General features: G+C 35.8%; 2 protein-coding genes and 1 pseudogene across 3 annotated transcripts; 1 reads left to right on the forward strand and 2 right to left on the reverse strand.

The window, feature by feature from the left end:
* The first annotated feature begins 211 nt into the window (after nt 1-211).
* On the forward strand, nt 212-2,152 carry LOC18608264 (7-deoxyloganetin glucosyltransferase-like). Its single transcript, XM_018114698.2, has 2 exons — nt 212-909; nt 1,037-2,152. Exons 1-2 carry the CDS (start codon nt 387-389, stop codon nt 1,978-1,980), a joined length of 1,467 nt encoding a protein of 488 aa, XP_017970187.1. The 5' UTR covers nt 212-386; the 3' UTR covers nt 1,981-2,152.
* A 1,160-nt stretch (nt 2,153-3,312) lies between these two features.
* LOC18608265 (7-deoxyloganetin glucosyltransferase-like) lies at nt 3,313-5,262 on the reverse strand. Its single transcript, XM_018114737.2, has 2 exons — nt 4,604-5,262; nt 3,313-4,490 (listed from the first exon to the last, which is right to left on the reverse strand). Exons 1-2 carry the CDS (start codon nt 5,109-5,111, stop codon nt 3,565-3,567), a joined length of 1,434 nt encoding a protein of 477 aa, XP_017970226.1. The 5' UTR covers nt 5,112-5,262; the 3' UTR covers nt 3,313-3,564.
* A 1,707-nt stretch (nt 5,263-6,969) lies between these two features.
* On the reverse strand, nt 6,970-8,653 carry LOC18608266 (7-deoxyloganetin glucosyltransferase-like; annotated as a pseudogene). Its single transcript, XR_016024547.1, has 2 exons — nt 8,153-8,653; nt 6,970-8,005 (listed from the first exon to the last, which is right to left on the reverse strand). The product of XR_016024547.1 is annotated as a 7-deoxyloganetin glucosyltransferase-like (transcript).
* Between the last annotated feature and the right edge of the window lie 8,971 nt (nt 8,654-17,624).

A 17,624-nucleotide genomic window follows, 5' to 3' on the forward strand; every position in this document is an offset into this window, starting at 1 on the left:
ATAAACGTTGAAATTCTTCACAAGCAAATTGGTCACGTCCAATCACTGGAACCAGCTTTTTCGCTGCATAATTGGCCATTCATTGGATTTTACTTGTTCTGTTGTTCATGTTTTTTTTTTTTTAATAGCAAGTGTCAGCTTTATTCATCATAGAGGGACCCAATTCCTTTCATCATACAAAAACGAGATCCACGTTGGGCTTTGAGTTATTATTCAGGGCTCTACATAATTTACAGTGACGGATGACTCATAACTACAACCCTTTTTCCAATTTATTTTATTTATTTCTCCTGGAGTGGAGATATTGCGGCGATAAAAGGGCGTTGGGATTTTGGTTTAATCCAAACAGTTGACTTTCATTGTTGGAGAGAGAGAGACAGAGAGAAATGAGTTCATATTTAGTTGATGCTAAACCTCATGCTGTGTGTATTCCATATCCAGCTCAAGGTCATATAAATCCCATGCTCAAGCTAGCAAAATTCCTTCACCATAAAGGGTTTCACATAACTTTTGTCCACACTGAGTACAATTACAAACGCCTGCTTAGATCTAGAGGCCCAAATTCAGTTGATGGTTTGCCAGACTTCCGCTTCGAAGCCATCCCGGACGGTCTTCCACATACTGACGCTGATGCTACCCAAGACATCCCTTCTTTGTGCGACTCCACTTCAAAGAACTGTTTAGCCCCGTTTCGTGATCTTCTTTACAAACTCAATGACGTCGCTGCTGCATCTTCAAGTATACCTCCCGTGAGCTCTATTGTGTCGGACGGTGGCATGTCTTTCACTGTAAAAGCGGCTGAAGAATTTGGCATTCCGGATGTGCTCTTTTGGACTCCCAGCGCTTGTGGATTCCTGTGCTATCTCCAGTTGCCAAGTCTAGTTGAAAGAGGTCTAACACCTGTCAAAGGTATAGTGCTCTCATTACCATCAAGTTTTGAACCGATTTACAAAGGGATGTCGTTTTTTTTTTTTGAACTGTTTTGGTTGCATCGCTTAATTACTCTTTGATATAACTCCTCTTGGACTATTTGCAGATGCAAACTATCTAACAAATGGATATTTAGACAAGGTTATAGATTGGATTCCTGGGATGAAAAATATCCGTTTCAGGGATCTTCCAAGTTTTGTCAGAACTATGGATCCGAATGATATGATGTTCAATTATCTTCTCAAGGAAGTTGAAAGAGCCTATAAAGCTTCAGCTATGGTTTTGAACACTTTTGATTCCTTGGAACCAGACGTTCTGGATGCTCTCTCGGGCATGCTATTGCCTCCTGTTTACAGCATTGGTCCTCTTCACTTACTTGTTGATTGGATTAGAGATGATGAATCGGAAGATATTAATTCAAATTTGTGGAAAGAACAAACTGAATGCATCGAATGGCTGAATTCAAAGGAACCCAACTCTGTGGTATATGTAAATTACGGTAGCATCACGGTGATGACTCCTGAACAACTGATTGAATTCGCTTGGGGACTAGCAAATAGTCAAAGACAGTTTTTGTGGATAATAAGGCCTGATCTCGTTGCTGGTGAGACAGCCATTCTGCCGCCTGACTTCGTCTCTGAAACTAAAGATAGAGGAATGTTAGCAAGTTGGTGCCCACAAGAGCAAGTCCTAAAGCACCCATCGATAGGAGGGTTTTTATCTCACATGGGATGGAATTCAACGCTTGAAAGCCTGTGTTGCGGTGTGCCAATGGTTTGTTGGCCATTCTTCGCAGAGCAACAGCTAAACTGCCGTTTCGCTTGCAGGAATTGGGGGATTGGCATGGAGATTGATACCAACGTAAAGAGAGAAGAGGTAGAGAAGCTTGTGAGGGAATTACTGGAAGGGGAAAAAGGTATGGAAATGAAAACAAAGGCCATGGAGTGGAAGAGGGAAGCGGAAGAGGCTATCAGACCTGGAGGTTCATCTTTCCAGAACTTGGAGAAGCTGGTAGCTGAAGTTCTTCAAACTGATAAGCATGCCAAGTAGTGGATAAGCACCAGAAAGAAAGCCACGGTCGAGGCGGAAAACGGCTTTCATCTGTGACACCATCATCCTTACTATACATGTAACACTCTCAAAATAAATTAGTTGAGCATATGGAGATGATCATATCATAAATATTAAATCAGAAACGGTGAGAAGAAGTCGCTTTGTATCACTAATGGAGTAAATATTTTCTGCAATTATTTTTCACAACATAATGTTGATCATTACGCCAAACTTCCCGTTCGGGCTGTGTAACCTATGCAGTCAGATGTAGAAGAAAAGATAAAAGTCACTACCAAAGTCAACAATACCTACAGAAAAAGATAATATAAAGTAATAAACAAAACTTGTAGGATTGCCTAAACTTGCCAAATTTCTCACCATGTGCAATTCATTCTTGTAAACAACGGCCAAAAAATGTCCTTGCAAAATCTTTTTTATATTTGCATTAGGCTTTTACCGTCATTGTTTAATTCAGCTTTTCTATTGTTTTACGCGTACGCCAATTCTTTTGTTACGAATTCTGATCGTATTCGAAATAACAAAATAGATCTTTTTAAAATTTTATTATATTTGCAACTATATTTTATAGTCGTTACTTAATTGAAATTTTTAAAAATTTTTAATGCGATGAGAAATTTTATCATTGTGAATCCGTGTCATATTCATAATATATTTATAATGATGAAAAAATTATTACGAAATCTTATTATATTCACAATCATCGTCTAATTAAATTTTTTTCAAGTTTGTACAATGACCCAAAAAATGGTTCCAAATTTTTATCATATTGCTTAGGACAATTTTTTTTTTTGTGCAATCTTATTATGTTTTTAATGACATTTTATAGTTATTTACTTAATTAATGTTATTTTAAGAGAAACTCTAACTTAATTAATGAATGTACGTTGTGCTGGACAATTTTCTTCTTCTTCTTATTGAATTGCCTCTTGCAAAGTGGAGGTTAATCATAATTAATTAAGTAGATGATGATGGTTTGGCTAGTTATACACGTATTAGTGTATGCAACCTAACTTTGTGAGTTCACACATATACCACTTTTTTTTCCCTGCTCGTTGATCAATACACATAGCTGGTCCGGCCAGCCTGCACTATAGGAGAGTCTGCCTCTGATCAAACTCTGTATTCTCACTTTCTGGATCATCGCTCCGTTGTGTCAAATAAATTTCCCACTGTCTCTTCCCTTTCTTTAAGTTTTTCTTGGTAAATTTTTAAATTTTGATCAGGCGTAATTGTCGTTTTCTGGATCTTATCAATTTTAAAGTTTAGGGTGAAAGGATTTGAAATTCTTGTTGATATAACAAAAAGTAGTAGTACTGTAAGCAAAACGCAAATTATTTTATAGTGTGACAACTAGCTTCCCATGACAGACGCTAGAGGCCAGATCCATTGGACTTGTTAAAAGGCCTACTGAAGAAAAGACAAAAGCATTGAGACAGCTATGCTGGGCGTGGAAAAAGCGTGAGGCCCTGGGATATTTTATTGAACATGGACATGGTACAGTGGAACGATACGATCCAATATCCATGAACATGGGAGTGCAGCTTGACTGTGTGGATTATTTTACTTCAGCAACACATCCTTGATCAGGTTTTCCAAATTCAAGAATGATGAGCCATTCGGACTGGCGGCTTGCTCTGCTTTTTTCTTCCACTCCATGGCTTTGTTTCTCATCCCCTCACCTTTTTCTCCTTCCATCAATTCCCTCACGAGCCTCTCTACTTCATCTCTCTTCACATTATTGTCGATTTCCATGCCAACGCCCCATTCAGTGCAAGCAAATCTACAATTTGTTTGTTGCTCCGCAAAAAATGGCCAAGAAATCATAGGCACCCCATATCCAATGCTTTCCACGGTTGAATTCCATCCGCTGTGTGTTAAGAAACCCGCAATTGCTGGGTGGTTGAGCACTTGCTCTTGTGGGCACCAACTCGCCATCAAACCTCTTTCCTCGGTTTCTTCAAGGAACTCTGGGGGGAGTATGGATGAATCACCCCTCACCAAATCAGGCCTAATGATCCACAAGAAAGTATGCTTGCTATTAGCCAGACCCCAAGCGAACTCAGCGAGTTGCTGCGCTGTCATGACTGTGATACTGCCAAAATTCACATAAACCACGGATTTGGGTTCCTTGGAATTGAGCCATTGGAGGCACTCGGGCTCTTCTTTCCACAGATTGGAGCCGATTGATTCTAAAGGTGTCTGTGGAATCTGATTGAGAAGCAATTGAAGAGGTCCAATGGTGTAAATTCGAGGGAGCATGGAAGAGAGAGCTTTGACAACATCATGCTCAAATTCATCAAAAGTATTCACAATAACGGCAGAAGCTTTTGCAGCTCTCTCACTCTCTACCGCCAGGAAGTTTAACATGATATCGTTCCGATCTGTTGTTCGGACAAAGCTTGGAAGGTCCCTTATGCGGATATTTTTCATTCCTGGAATCCAATCAATAACAGTGTCCAAATACCCGTTGGTTAAATAGGTCTCATCTGCATAATGAAGAAAAATTGTCAGCAATAAATCAAATCCACAAAACCATTCCAAGTCCCAAGTATGATGAGATGTAGAAGTCTGCAATTTTAAAGTATTTTGTTGTACGTACCTTTCAATGGTGTAAAACCTCTTTCAATAAGGCGTGGATAATGCATGTAGCCCAAGAAACCACATGCACTGGTGGTCCAGAACAACACTTCGGGAATTCCAAGCTCTTCAGCAGCCTTGAGAGTGAAGGACATGACGCCATCTGAGACAATGCAAGTGACAGGTGGAACGCCAGAAGAGTTGAGTTTAGCAAGAAGTTGGCGAAAAGGGGCCAAGCAATTCTTGCTAGTGGAGTCACAGAGGGCGGGGATGTCTTGTGTTGCATCAATATCCGGCGGGGGCAGACCGTCGGGGATTGTCTCAAAGCGGAAATCAGGCACACCGTCCAGGGCATTGGGGCCTCTGGATTTGAGCAAGCGTTTATGGTTGTACTCAGTGTTGACGAAAGTGATGTGAAAGCCTTTGAAATGAAGTAGTTTCGCTACTTTAAGCATAGGATTTACATGACCCTGAGCTGGGTATGGTAAACACACCGCATGCGGCTTGTTGCGAGCTGTAAGGGATCCCATCTCTCTCTCTCTCTGTCTCTTCCTCGGTGCCTTGTCCACAAACAATGGCAGACTCCCACAGGTTTATAGGAAATTTTACTATTGCATTAGATCTATTCTTGTACAGATAATTAAAAACTGTGAAGTACTGATTATAATCAATTAAGCAGATTCTTACATGTGGACGCCTAACCAGTTATAATCATTTCAATTTCAAAGATGAATAAATAAATCTAAGAAGTTGTCACCTTTGTCTTTTCTTTTTGCTGCCAAGAAATAAAGGGAGATTGGGAAGAGATTTTTCCCAATATAATACAGCTCCACTTTCATCAGATCTCCGTAGTAAGCGGAGCTGCCTAGTTAAGCAAATCAATTTTTTTTAATGTTTTAAAATTCTGAGTTTAACTCATATAAACGTATGATCTCAAGGCTTTCTTTTCGAGTCGGCAGGCGGCGGCTGTGAGTTTGAGACAGTCAAAATCTTCAAATGGTTCCCAATCACAATTAATTAAATTATACTTATCTATGCGGGCATCATTTTCAATACACAATGTAAAATATTGTAAATACAGATTTTCTAAATAATTAAGGTAATTAAAAAATCATATAGTTTAGTGCACCCAAAAAATCATAGTTTATATACATAATTTTTATGTATTTAAGTGTAATAGTTGGTTACAAATATTTCATCTGTCAGATATATTTTTATATCATTTTTTACAGGACGTTCTAAGATTGCAATTTTATTAGAGAGAGAAGCTGAGGGGGCTAGAGAAAGAAAAAGGGCAGAGGGAAAATGAAGACCAAGGGTGGTTCGGGGCATTTATACTATGCAAAGCGGCATCGTTTTGGTGGGGAAGAAAAGAAAAAAGCAAAAGGAAAAGAATTTTTGTAAGTCCCAACAGACTGTTGGGAAGGCTTAAAAAAATCACTAATATTTAAATAATGGTAAAATAAAAAAAGGTGAAAAAATAGAGAAAAATATGAAAATATAAAATAAAAAATTAGGGAAACAAAAGCAATTCTGAAGTCAAGGATTATTAATTAATGTTAAAATAAGATAATACATGATTCATTATTATTGTTTTTTGAATAGACATCTTTAGATGTTAATACTTTTTTCGCATATTATCGTATTTCAAAATGTTAATACTTTTCTTGCGCAATCTTAAATATGTTTCATTAATAAAAATTTATCATTTTTAATGAATTTAAATTTAAATTTATCACATCTAGCAATCAAATTTGTAGATTCGCACATTGTTACCATATAGTTAGGGGTGTGCAAATGTAAAACGAACTGAAAAACCGAACCAAATTGAAGTGAATTCGATTTTTTTCGATTCGATTAGTTTGATTTTTTAGATAATTCGGTTATTAGAATTAATTCAATTTAGTTTTGGTTAAGAATATTTTTAACCAAATTAACCAAACTAACTGAACTTGAATAAGCATATAACAAGATTTTCGTATGAAAAATAAATCAAAAACTATTTGTTGTTATTTTTATCCATATTTTTAATTATTTGTTGTTTGTATGAATATCCATATTATTTATTCTAATTGTTTATCATCATTTTATTTTTGTGGTATTGATTTGTAAAAAAAAATTGCAACATAAATAAATATATACATATAAAAAAAATTTTAAATTTGATTTTCTAAAAAATGAATCAAACTAACCAAATTAATTCAGTTGTTTATGAAATTCGATTCAATTTTGATTATATTTAAATATAAATTTAATTAATTCGATTATTAGATATTCAAAACGAACTAATTAAAATAAACTTTTGTTTTATCCTACTGCATTGCATCATTACTTTTTCAATGTTTCCTACTTCTGACAGCAAAATGACAAAGAATTAGCGAATTACTGTGAATAATACCATCCTTTTCATTTTCCCTCTAGGTAAATTTCCAAATCAATCCAGAAACAGAATTTCAATGGTTGAAACTTCATACAATCATTGACACTAAAAAATTTACCATCCCCTGTTTCAACTGCCTAACAAGCTTATCAAAGTTAGTGTAAGAAGACCCTTCGGGGCTTGTAGCTACTTCAGCTTTCTTCTTCCAATCGATAACCCTTTGCCTTAAACCTTGGCCTTTCACCCCCTCCATCAACTCCCTCACAAGAGCTTCTACTTTCTCCCTTTCCACATCACTGTCAATTTCCATTCCAGTGCCCCACTTCGTACAAGAGTAGAGACAATTCATCTGCTGTTCTGCAAAAAATGGCCAACAGATTAATGGCACCTCTTCGCAAATGCTTTCCATTGTAGAATTCCACCCGCAATGAGTCAGAAAGCCTCCTACAGAAGGGTGGCTCAGCACACTCTCTTGCGGGCACCACCCTACAAGTAGACCCCTATCGCTTATTGCCTCCATAAATTCCTTCGATAATATTTCTTCTCCACCATTGACAAGATCTGCCCTAATAACCCACAAGAATGGATACTCGCTGTCAGCAAGTCCCCAAGCAAACTCACGCAATTGTTCTGGCGTCATTGTTATCAAGCTCCCATAATTTACATATACAACGGACCTGGGTTTTCTTCGGTCTAACCAAGCTAAGCATTCGGCGTCTTCTTTCCACAAATTGGATCCAATGGAGTCCAAATTTGTTGGGCAAATTTGCGGATGAAGCATTGATAGTGGACCAATAGTGTAAAGCTTGGTGAACTTGGTTTTGATGGCATCCAAGACCACCTGTTCGAAATCATCAAAAGTGTGCAAGATTGCAGCTGCAGCTTTCCTGGCATTGTTCACTGATTGTAAGTTGTAATTGAATATTATGTCATCGGGATTCGTGGTTCGGATAAATGTGGGTATAACTTTTAATCGAACTCCTTTCATTGCCGGTATCCAATCAATGGCAGTATCAAGATATCCATTATTCAAGTAACTCTCATCTGCAAATAATTAACATAAAGAAAATAAAGTTCTGAATTTAAAAAAAAATTATAAATGAAGAATTTCAATCGAGATTCAGAATCTTCTTCTGTAATTAACAGGCTAACAGCCTGATACTGGATACAAGATAGAGTGGACAATAGTACCTTTCAGTGGGAAATATCCTCGTTCCTTAAGCTCTTCAAAGTGAAGGTAACCCAACATGCCACAAGCACTAGGAGTAAACAAAACCATCTCCGGGATGCCAAATTCTTGAGCAATTTCCAAGGTGAAGCTCATGACTCCATCAGAATTATGCAAGTAATAGGAGGGGCATCTGATGAAGCATTAAGTTTTATTATGAGCTCTCGGAATGAAAGTAACCCCTGAACTGGTAACGTTAAGCATAAGGCCGGTAGGTCTTGTATTCCCCGCTGATTGGTTGGTGGCAAACCATCAGGCATTGTTTCAAATTGGAAATCGGCTAAGCCGCTGAGAGAGTCTAATCCTCTAGAGTTAAGCAAGCGTTGGTAGTTGAACTCTGTATGGACAAAAGTGATATGGAAGCCCTTGAAATGGAAAAGTTTGGCAAGTTTCAACATGGGGTTTGTGTGGCCTTGCGCCGGTAGAGGAATACAGACAGCATGGTGCTGCTTTGCGGGTTCCATTTGCCCTTGGGAAAGTGAAGCAAGCCGAGGATCTAACTTATTATAGGCCTAAGCTCCAATGCAAAAAGAAGGCATTTAAATAGATAAGGTTAAAGCAAAATAAAAATATGAAGCACTTTTACATTTGATTTATTCATTGTTATATGATTTTTCTATTTAAAATATAAGGTTTGAATTTTCTTTTTCTTAATATAAGGTGATAAGAGAGTCCCCACTCCCCACCGATGACTCATCAATTCGGCCAAATGATGATTAAACTTCTTGTGTTCTGTTCACAAGGGAAAAGTCAATTTTCCTATAGGGATACCACTTTAATGTGTCTGTTCAACTCTTTTTCGATTAAAGAAGCCCCATAAAAATACCACTAGCAAATTGCCCAAAAACTTTAGCCGGAAGATATATAGAGTTTCTTTCTCTTGTATTTTTCCTTTGATGTGAAAATGGATCTCTACTTATTGTTAGAAAATAATGTATTTCATAAGGTTCAAATATCTCACATTGTCAAGATACATAAAAGGTTAATGCCTTATATATGAAAATCAACTATGAGTTTGTTGCAAGTAAGGAAAATAGAGTGGGCTCGCGCGCACACAAAATTAGGCCAAACCTTCAAAAATTTCAGATTTTCTCCCCCTGTGCGCGAATATACACGTGGGCTGTGCCTAAGTGACTTTTTGTACCTTGGCTTTAATTTTTTTAAGCTTTTCCAACCTTTGATTAAATCAAACTCAAACTTTATCATGCTTACTTGATTCTCCTAATGTTGCTCCAACGTTTATCCTGGTTTTGCTCCAACGTTTATCTGATTTAGTTAAATGCTAACTAGGTTTTTCTCAACTCCTTAATCTGGTGCAATGTTCACTTCACTACATGCCTATAAATACAGTCTCACACCCTCACTCACAACACACACCAAAGCTTTTCTTCTCTTAAGCTTTCTCGACTAATTTCCTTTGCCTCCTTTCTTCTCTTAAGCTTTCTCTGCCTCATTTCTTTTCTAGCTGGGTTTTCTCCTTTCTGCTGTTCTTGTCATCCCTTAATAGTTTATGCAAATTATAAGGAAGAGTCTGTTGAATCCTGGAAGATAACCGCTATAGTCCTTTTGCACCGAGTTTTATACTCCGAAGGGACAAAAATTATCCTTAAAGACAGTGATACCATGCCTCAGACCAATTACTGTTTTTACTTGTTTTATATTTCTTTGTTGCTAATTTTTTCTAACATTCTTAAGGATAATGGATTCCCATGTTGATAATGCTGCTGCCACTGTTCCTAATGCTGCCTCTGTCCCTACTACCACTACCATTGTCAACGGTTCCCCTATAGCTCTCACTCCGATGACCATTCCTCCTATGCCCTCGGCTTCATATGCTAAACCATTTCTAGTTATTTCCAAAATAGAAGTCTTTGATGGCAGAAACTTCAAAAGGTGGCAAGAAAGGATTTTTTCAATCATTGATGTTCATGGGGTCGCTTTTGCACCAATTGGTTCCAAGCCAGATGATGTCAAGATGTTGGAACCATGGATGCATGCAAATAAGGTATGCAGGTATACAATCATTAGCACGTTTTCTAATGAGTTGTTTGATGTATACAGCCCTTACAAAGAAGCAAAGCAAATATGGGAGTCAATGATAGCCAAATACATTGCTGAAGATGATGGGAAACAAAGTTCTTGATTGACAACTTTTATCACTGGAAGATGACAAATGACAAGGACGTAAAGAGTCAGATTAATGAATACCACAAGCTGGTGGATGATTTGAAGGCTGAAAATATCAACTTACAAGAAGAGTTCGTTGCTGGGTTGCTGATTGAGAAGCTACCAGATGCTGGAATGGATACAGGCAACAACTGAAGCATAAGGAAAAGCAGTTGTCACTTGCAGATTTGATTGTACACATCATCATTGAAAACAAAACCTGTAGGGAGATTAAGGCCTCCAAAGCTAAAGAAATTGCAACTAAAGCCAATCTGGTGCAAGGCAAAACCCAGCATCAACAAAGGTACTCTTACAAACCTGTTCATAAACCCAAAGCTCTTCATCCCACCTTAAAAAAGAAGGGTAGTTGTTTTGTCTGTGGAAAGTTAGGGCATCATGCAACACAATGCAATAAAAGAGCAAAGGAAAATGACAAACTTGCTAATCCAAGAGTCAACTTGGTCAAAGCAGATGAATCCGACTATGTAATTGTTGCGGTCATTTCACAAGCAAATATGGTGGCCAGTGTGAAGGAATGGGTGGTAAACTCAGGTGCTACCAGGCATATTTGTGCAAATAGAAATGCCTTTACCTCCTATACTCCTATAGGGGAAGGAGAAAAGACAATATACCTTGGTGATTCTCGAACTGCTCAAGTTCTTGGTAAATGGAAAGTTCTTCTCAAGCTCACATCTGGCAAGACCCTAGCTCTAAATGATGTTCTTCATGTTCCCAATATTAGGGCAAACTTGGTATTTGTGGCCTTATTAGGCAAGGTTGGGGTGAAAGTGTCATTCGAATCTGACAAGATCGTGATGACAAAAAATAATGTGTTTGTGGGTAAGGGTTATTACAATCAGGAACTCTTTGTACTTAACATTTCCAATGTTTTGAATGAAAATGGCAATTCTTCTACTTACATGATTGACTCTGTTGATTTATGGCATGGTGGACTAGGACATGTTAGCATTCCCTATATTAAGAAAATGCAATCACTGGATTTAATTTCTAGTATTAAAAATGGATGCTTTAATAAATGCGAAATATGTGCTGAAACAAAATCAACTAAGAAAACTTGTATTTCAGTAAATATGAAATTTGAATTATTAAGTTTAATTCATACAGACTTAGGAGATCTAAAATAAATTGTGACTAGAGGTGGTAAGCAATACTATGTTACATTTATTGACGATTATTTCAGATTTACTAAAGTTTATTTGCTTAGGTATAAAGATGAAGCTTTTGACATGTTTATTAAATATAAAGCTGAGGTAGAAAATCAACTGAATAAAAAGATAAAAAGAGTTAGATCAGATAGAGGGGGTGAATATATACCGATTAATGATATTTGTGAAAAAGAAGAAATAATTCATGAAATTACTCCTCCATATTCTCCTGAATCAAATGGTGTAGCTAAAAAAAAAATAGAACATTAAAAGAAATGATGAACTCTATGCTTGTTAGTTCCAATGCACATGAAAATTTGAGGGGTGAAGCTTTATTACCTGCATGTCATATTCAAAATAGAATAACTTATAAGAAAACCGATAAGACACCTTATGAATTATGAAAAGGTTATTCTCCTAATTTAAAATATTTGAAAGTATGGGGGTGTCTAGCTAAGGTAATGCTTCCTGAATTTAAAAAGAGAAAAATTGGTTCTAAGATATCTGATTATATGTTTATTGGTTATGCTAAACATAGTGCTGCATATAGATTTCTTGTATTAAAAAGTGATGTTCTTGATTGTGATACAATTGTTGAAACAAAGAATGCCGAATTTTTTGAGCATATTTTTCCATTAAGAACTGATACAATTTCTCATACACCCTTTAATAAAAATGATTTTGAAATACAAAATGATGATTTGAGAAGGAGTAAAAGACCAAGGGAGGAAATTACTTTTGGTAATAATTTTTATACTTATCTTGTAGATAATGATCCTTTAACTTATGTTGATACAATTTCTTCTAAAGAAAGTTTATTTTGGAAAGAAGCCATACAAAATGAGATTGATTCGATTTTATAAAATCAAACTTGGAAATTAGTTGATTTACCACCTAGAGCCAAACCAATTGGTTGCAAATGAATTTTTAAAAGGAAATTTAATCTTGATGGTTTTATTGATAAATATAAAGCTAGATTAGTTGCAAAGGGTTTTACTCAAAAACCAAATATTGACTATTTTGATACTTTTGCTCCAGTAAAAAGATTTACATTAATTCGTGTTTTATTTGCCTTAGCTTCAATTTACAAACTTGTTGTTCATCAAATGGATGTAAAAACCACTTTTTTAAATGGTGATTTAGAAGAAGAAATTTATATGGCACAACCCGAGGGATGTATTTTTCCTGGTCAAGAAAACAAAGTTTGTAAATTGATTAAATCATTATATGGCTTGAAACAAGCACCAAAATAATGGCATGAGAAATTTGATCAAGTTTTTGTTAGTAATGGATTTTCTACTGTTGGAGTTGATAAATGTGTGTACACAAAAACTGTTGATAGTGAATGTGTGATTATTAGCTTATATCTTGATTATATGCTTATTTTTGGTATATGCATTGATGTGGTCAATAAAATAAAATGTTTTTTAGCTTTTAAATTTGACATGAAAGATCTGGGAGAAGCCAAAGTTATTTTAGGTATTAAAATCATAAGATGTGATAGTGGCTTAATGTTAACACAAGAGTATTATGTTGAGAGGCTACTTAAAAGGTTTGGACATTTTGATGTCACACTTATGAGTACTCCTTATGATAGGAATATCCAATTAAAGAAAAATAGAGGTGATAGTGTAGCTCAATCTGAGTATGCACAAATTATTGGGAGTCTGATGCATTTGATGAATTATACTCAACTAGATATAGCTTATGATGTATGTAGACTGAGCATATATACACAAAGTTCTAATAGAGATCATTAGACTACCTTGAGAAGGGTGATCAAATATTTGAAAGGTATCATAAACTATGGTATTTTATATAATGGATTTTCCTCTGTATTAAAAGGATACTGTGATACTAACTGGATCTCAGATTCAGATGAGACGAAATCTACAAGTGGTTATGTATTCATCCTTGGTGGAGGTGCTATAACTTGGAAATTAACCAAACAAACAATAATTGCTAAATCTACAATAGAGTCAGAATTTGTAGCTTTAGAGTTGGTTGGCAATGAGGCTGAGTGGTTGAGAAACCTCTTGGCAAATATTCCGTTAGGAATGAAACCTACACCTTCTGTGTCCATGCATTGTGATTGCCAAGTGGCAATAGCCATTGTAAAGAATAAAACTTTTAATGGTAAAAATAGATACATTCGTTTGAGACATAATGTAGTAAAGCAGCTGCTTAGAGATGGAATTATATCCATTAATTATGTGAAGTCAGAGCTGAATTTGACCGATCATCTGAATAAACCCCTGAGAAGAAAATTAATTAATGCTACGTCGAGGGGAATAGGACTTAATCCAAATGAAGAAATCAACAAATAATAGTAACCCAACCTATGTGATTGGAAATTTCATGAATTAGGTTCATATGGGTAATAACAAGTTATTTGTTGATAAATTAATGCACTATTGAAATTATTGTCCCTTTTTTGGTGTGTAAGTACTGCAAAACTGCAATGTAAGAGAGGTTGAGTTAAACTCTTAATGCATTCCATATCCCTTTTTGGTAGTGTATTATACTGCAGTATACACTTGATGGAATCAACCTATATAAGTGTGGAGTGGGGCCGCTCCTATGAGAATTATGGTAAATTCTCTAGAGCACTTATGAATAATCAGGCAACCGCATGGCCTATTCGCGCAAAACCACATTGAACAGTAGAAATTGTGGGGGTGCAATGTGATTGATAAAAACTATATTTCACATAAAGAATTTTGGTTCATATAAGTTACAAACTTCACCAAAATTCTGTGACTTATATTTCATTCTTTCTAGGGGTGGTTCATAGCTTAAAAAACACTAGTCACGATGCATTACACTCAAATGAAATTTGACCCAGCAAAACTTCTTATAAAACCTTATGAAATATGTGAGGGATTGTTGAAAAATAATGTATTTCATAATGTTCAAACATCCCACATTGCCAAGATACATAAAAGGTGAATGCCTTATATATGAAAACCAACTATGAGCTTATTGCAAGCAAGGAAAACGGAATGGACTCGCGCGCATACAAGATTGGGCCAAACCTTTAGAAATTTCAAATTTCCTCCCCTGTGCTCGAATATACATGTGGGCTGTGCCCAAGTGACTTTTTATACCTTGGCTTTAATTTTTTAAGCTTTTTCAACCTTTGATTAAATCAAACTCAAACTCTATCATGCTTACTTGGTTTTCTTAGTTTTGCTCCAACGTTTATTCTGGTTTTGCTCCAACGTTTATCTGACTTAATTAAATGCTGACCAGGTTTTTCTCAACTCCTTAATCTGGTGCAACATTCACTTCACTCCATGCTTATAAATACAGCCTCACACCCTCACTCACAACACACACCAAAGCTTTTCTTTTCTTAAGCTTTCTCGACTAATTTCCTCTGCCTTCTTTCTTCTCTTAAGCTTTCTCTGCCTCCTTTCTTTTCTAGCTAGGTTTTCTCCTTTCCGCAGTTCCTATCATCCCTTAATAGTTTGTGCAAACTATAAGAGAGGGTCTGTTGAATCCTGGAGGATAACCGCTACAATCCTTTTACACTGAGTTTTATACTCCGAAGGAGTGAAAATTATCCTTAAAGACAGTAATACCATGCCTTAGACCAATTACTATTTTTACTTGTTTTATATTTCTTTGTTGCTAATTTTTTCTAACACTTATTATTCGTTGAAAATAACCACTATTGTCTGCATCATAGATTAGCGTTTTCCTGTTGGTTTTACTTTGAATTGATAATGTGAGCAGAACAATACGAGAGATATATGCGTATGATTCGATGAAAGAAAACATATCCAATCAGATAGACTAAAATTAAAAATTAGGTTGTTTTTTTAATCTAGGATTCGATTTTTTTCACCATAGAGTTAAAGAAATAAGAATAAATGAATCAGCTTCAAAACTGCATCTGTTATCTAAAATGAAAAGCTACCCTAATCGTCTTGAGCAGTGCCTAAGTCTCTCCTACTAATGGAGTGTTTCAGGAGATAATCATAGTGTAATTCCATGTGTCACCAATCCTGCACTGTCCCTGCGTACTACACCAATTAGCTAACATAAGTTCACTTTGACTTTCTTCCTTGATAGATTGTAGTAAGTGTTAAACAAAGCTATGTGCCTAAATTCATTTTTTGAACCATTTGCAGAAGTTTCATTTATCCAATGGAAGCAGACAAGCCGCTGTAAGAAGGAAATTTCTGTAAATTTCATTTTTGAGTTGGCATACCCTTTTTGTCTGAGGAAGCCATGCAGGGTGCTCAAAATAGCTCATTTTAGGTTTGGATTTCTTTTCGATTATATAATGGTATTTGAAAAAAGAAAAAAAAAAAAAGAAAAAGAGGCAAAGCAAACCTAAAGGAAGCACTAAGAAAGGAAGCCATATGAAACAGGATGTACCTGTTGATGGCTTGACAAAGTTCAGATTTTTGTCTCCAGGACACGTTAGTTATCTATTTTTCCAATTTAGCCATTTATGTATAGATGCACTCACTGCTTTCTTTTCTCTTGTTTTTTCCAAATCGATGATTTGTTGGAGTTTGGACTTTGGACGGCCTTTCCAGAGAGTGAAACCACGAAGTTCAGTCTTGGCCCAAAATTTATGGGCAAAAAAAACCAAGCCCTTTAAAATACCCACTCATTCAAAAAAGCCTCAAGAAACAAAGAAAGGTTTTTCCTTCTCAAGATAAAAAGTAGAAGATAAGGAAAGACAAAAAGAGTAGTATCATTCCCTGACTTAAATGTTGTAGACATGTTAAACAATTTCTTCAAGTTTAAGCTCACTTAGTTGTCAGAGATGAAGTGATTTGAAGAAATTGATCGAGTAAATAACCCTAACTATTATAAGTACCATCACTTGATTACACATTTTGTAAAAAATGCTTTATTTTGAGTGATAAAATCATAAAATTTTATAAAAATCGAAAAGTTAAGTTCAAAAAAAAAATTGTCATTAATCTGGTATCAGTAACAAGTATGATTTCTCAGCTTAATTTGTTGAGTACTTCCATAATCTTTGAATTTTTAAACCCCATCATGCTAACTCCAAATGCAAAGGAAGTAATCCATCTTCTAAGAAAATAGAGACAAATGCTTGTGACCAAACAATTGAGGGTCAAGAGAACAAAGAATGGATCCTACTTACCCATGGAAAAGGATGAAAGAAACATCCTTTCAGCTCTAAACAAGTGTCAAGAAGATCTAAAATGGTGAGACAATCACCCATAAAGAGAACGTCAAGGGTAATTAAAAAAATAAAATAATTCTATTCAAGTATGAAAATTCATACTTGTAGACGACGGATTCAATTCATTTACAACATTGCCAGAGTGCTCTAGACTACCGAAGCAATCTACGGGAGAGACGCATAGAAGTTTTCCTTTACAGGTGACATTATTCCCACAAATATGACTTTTCATTTCTTCTTATTTTAGAATTGAAATCAAATTATTGAAATTCCATTTTGTGATTCTAGAAGTAGAAATGACTAACCTTTTTCTTATCCATGCAGTGGTGGTCATGGTATAGTTGTTCCGCGTATATATTTCTACTGAATAATGCATGCTTAACCTTAGACATTGATTGGCGGCCGTGGTTCTGTTAATGGTCAAGTTGCAGGGTGAATTTGTAAACTTTGCCCATAGCTTCCAAAAATTTTCCCTTTTCATTTTATGTTTGAAATGATTCTAAAGCAAGTCACATGCAATCTTTATTTCCTGTTTTTTTCTCCCTATACTCTATGTAGGTACACGATGAAATACACTAATTATAGATATGAATTGACTTATGCTAAATTTGAAGGTAAAGAAATCACAAAATTCTCTGCTAAAGAGCGAGCAGGAATGAAACAAAAATCAAAAGTTAACAATGTTTCCTGTCGGACGTATAGATAAATAACAGGGGGCAGGTCGTTCTCCGATCGAGTACAAAGGCAAGGAATGTTACAACATGTTCGAACGTAGATCCATCAATATCCTCTGTTATCAAGAACCATTTTAGTATGCGGCGCAGAGTTCATCTGATGCTGCACTAGCAGTGCACCATTTATGTTGCTAAGTAAACCATTTTTTTTAATAATTATTTGAGAATCAATCAAAAAAAGAAAGAACAACATAGA

This window comes from Theobroma cacao, chromosome 2, assembly GCF_053813885.1.
Source record: "Theobroma cacao isolate CCN51 chromosome 2, ASM5381388v1, whole genome shotgun sequence".
In the NCBI taxonomy this organism is placed as follows: domain Eukaryota; kingdom Viridiplantae; phylum Streptophyta; class Magnoliopsida; order Malvales; family Malvaceae; genus Theobroma; species Theobroma cacao.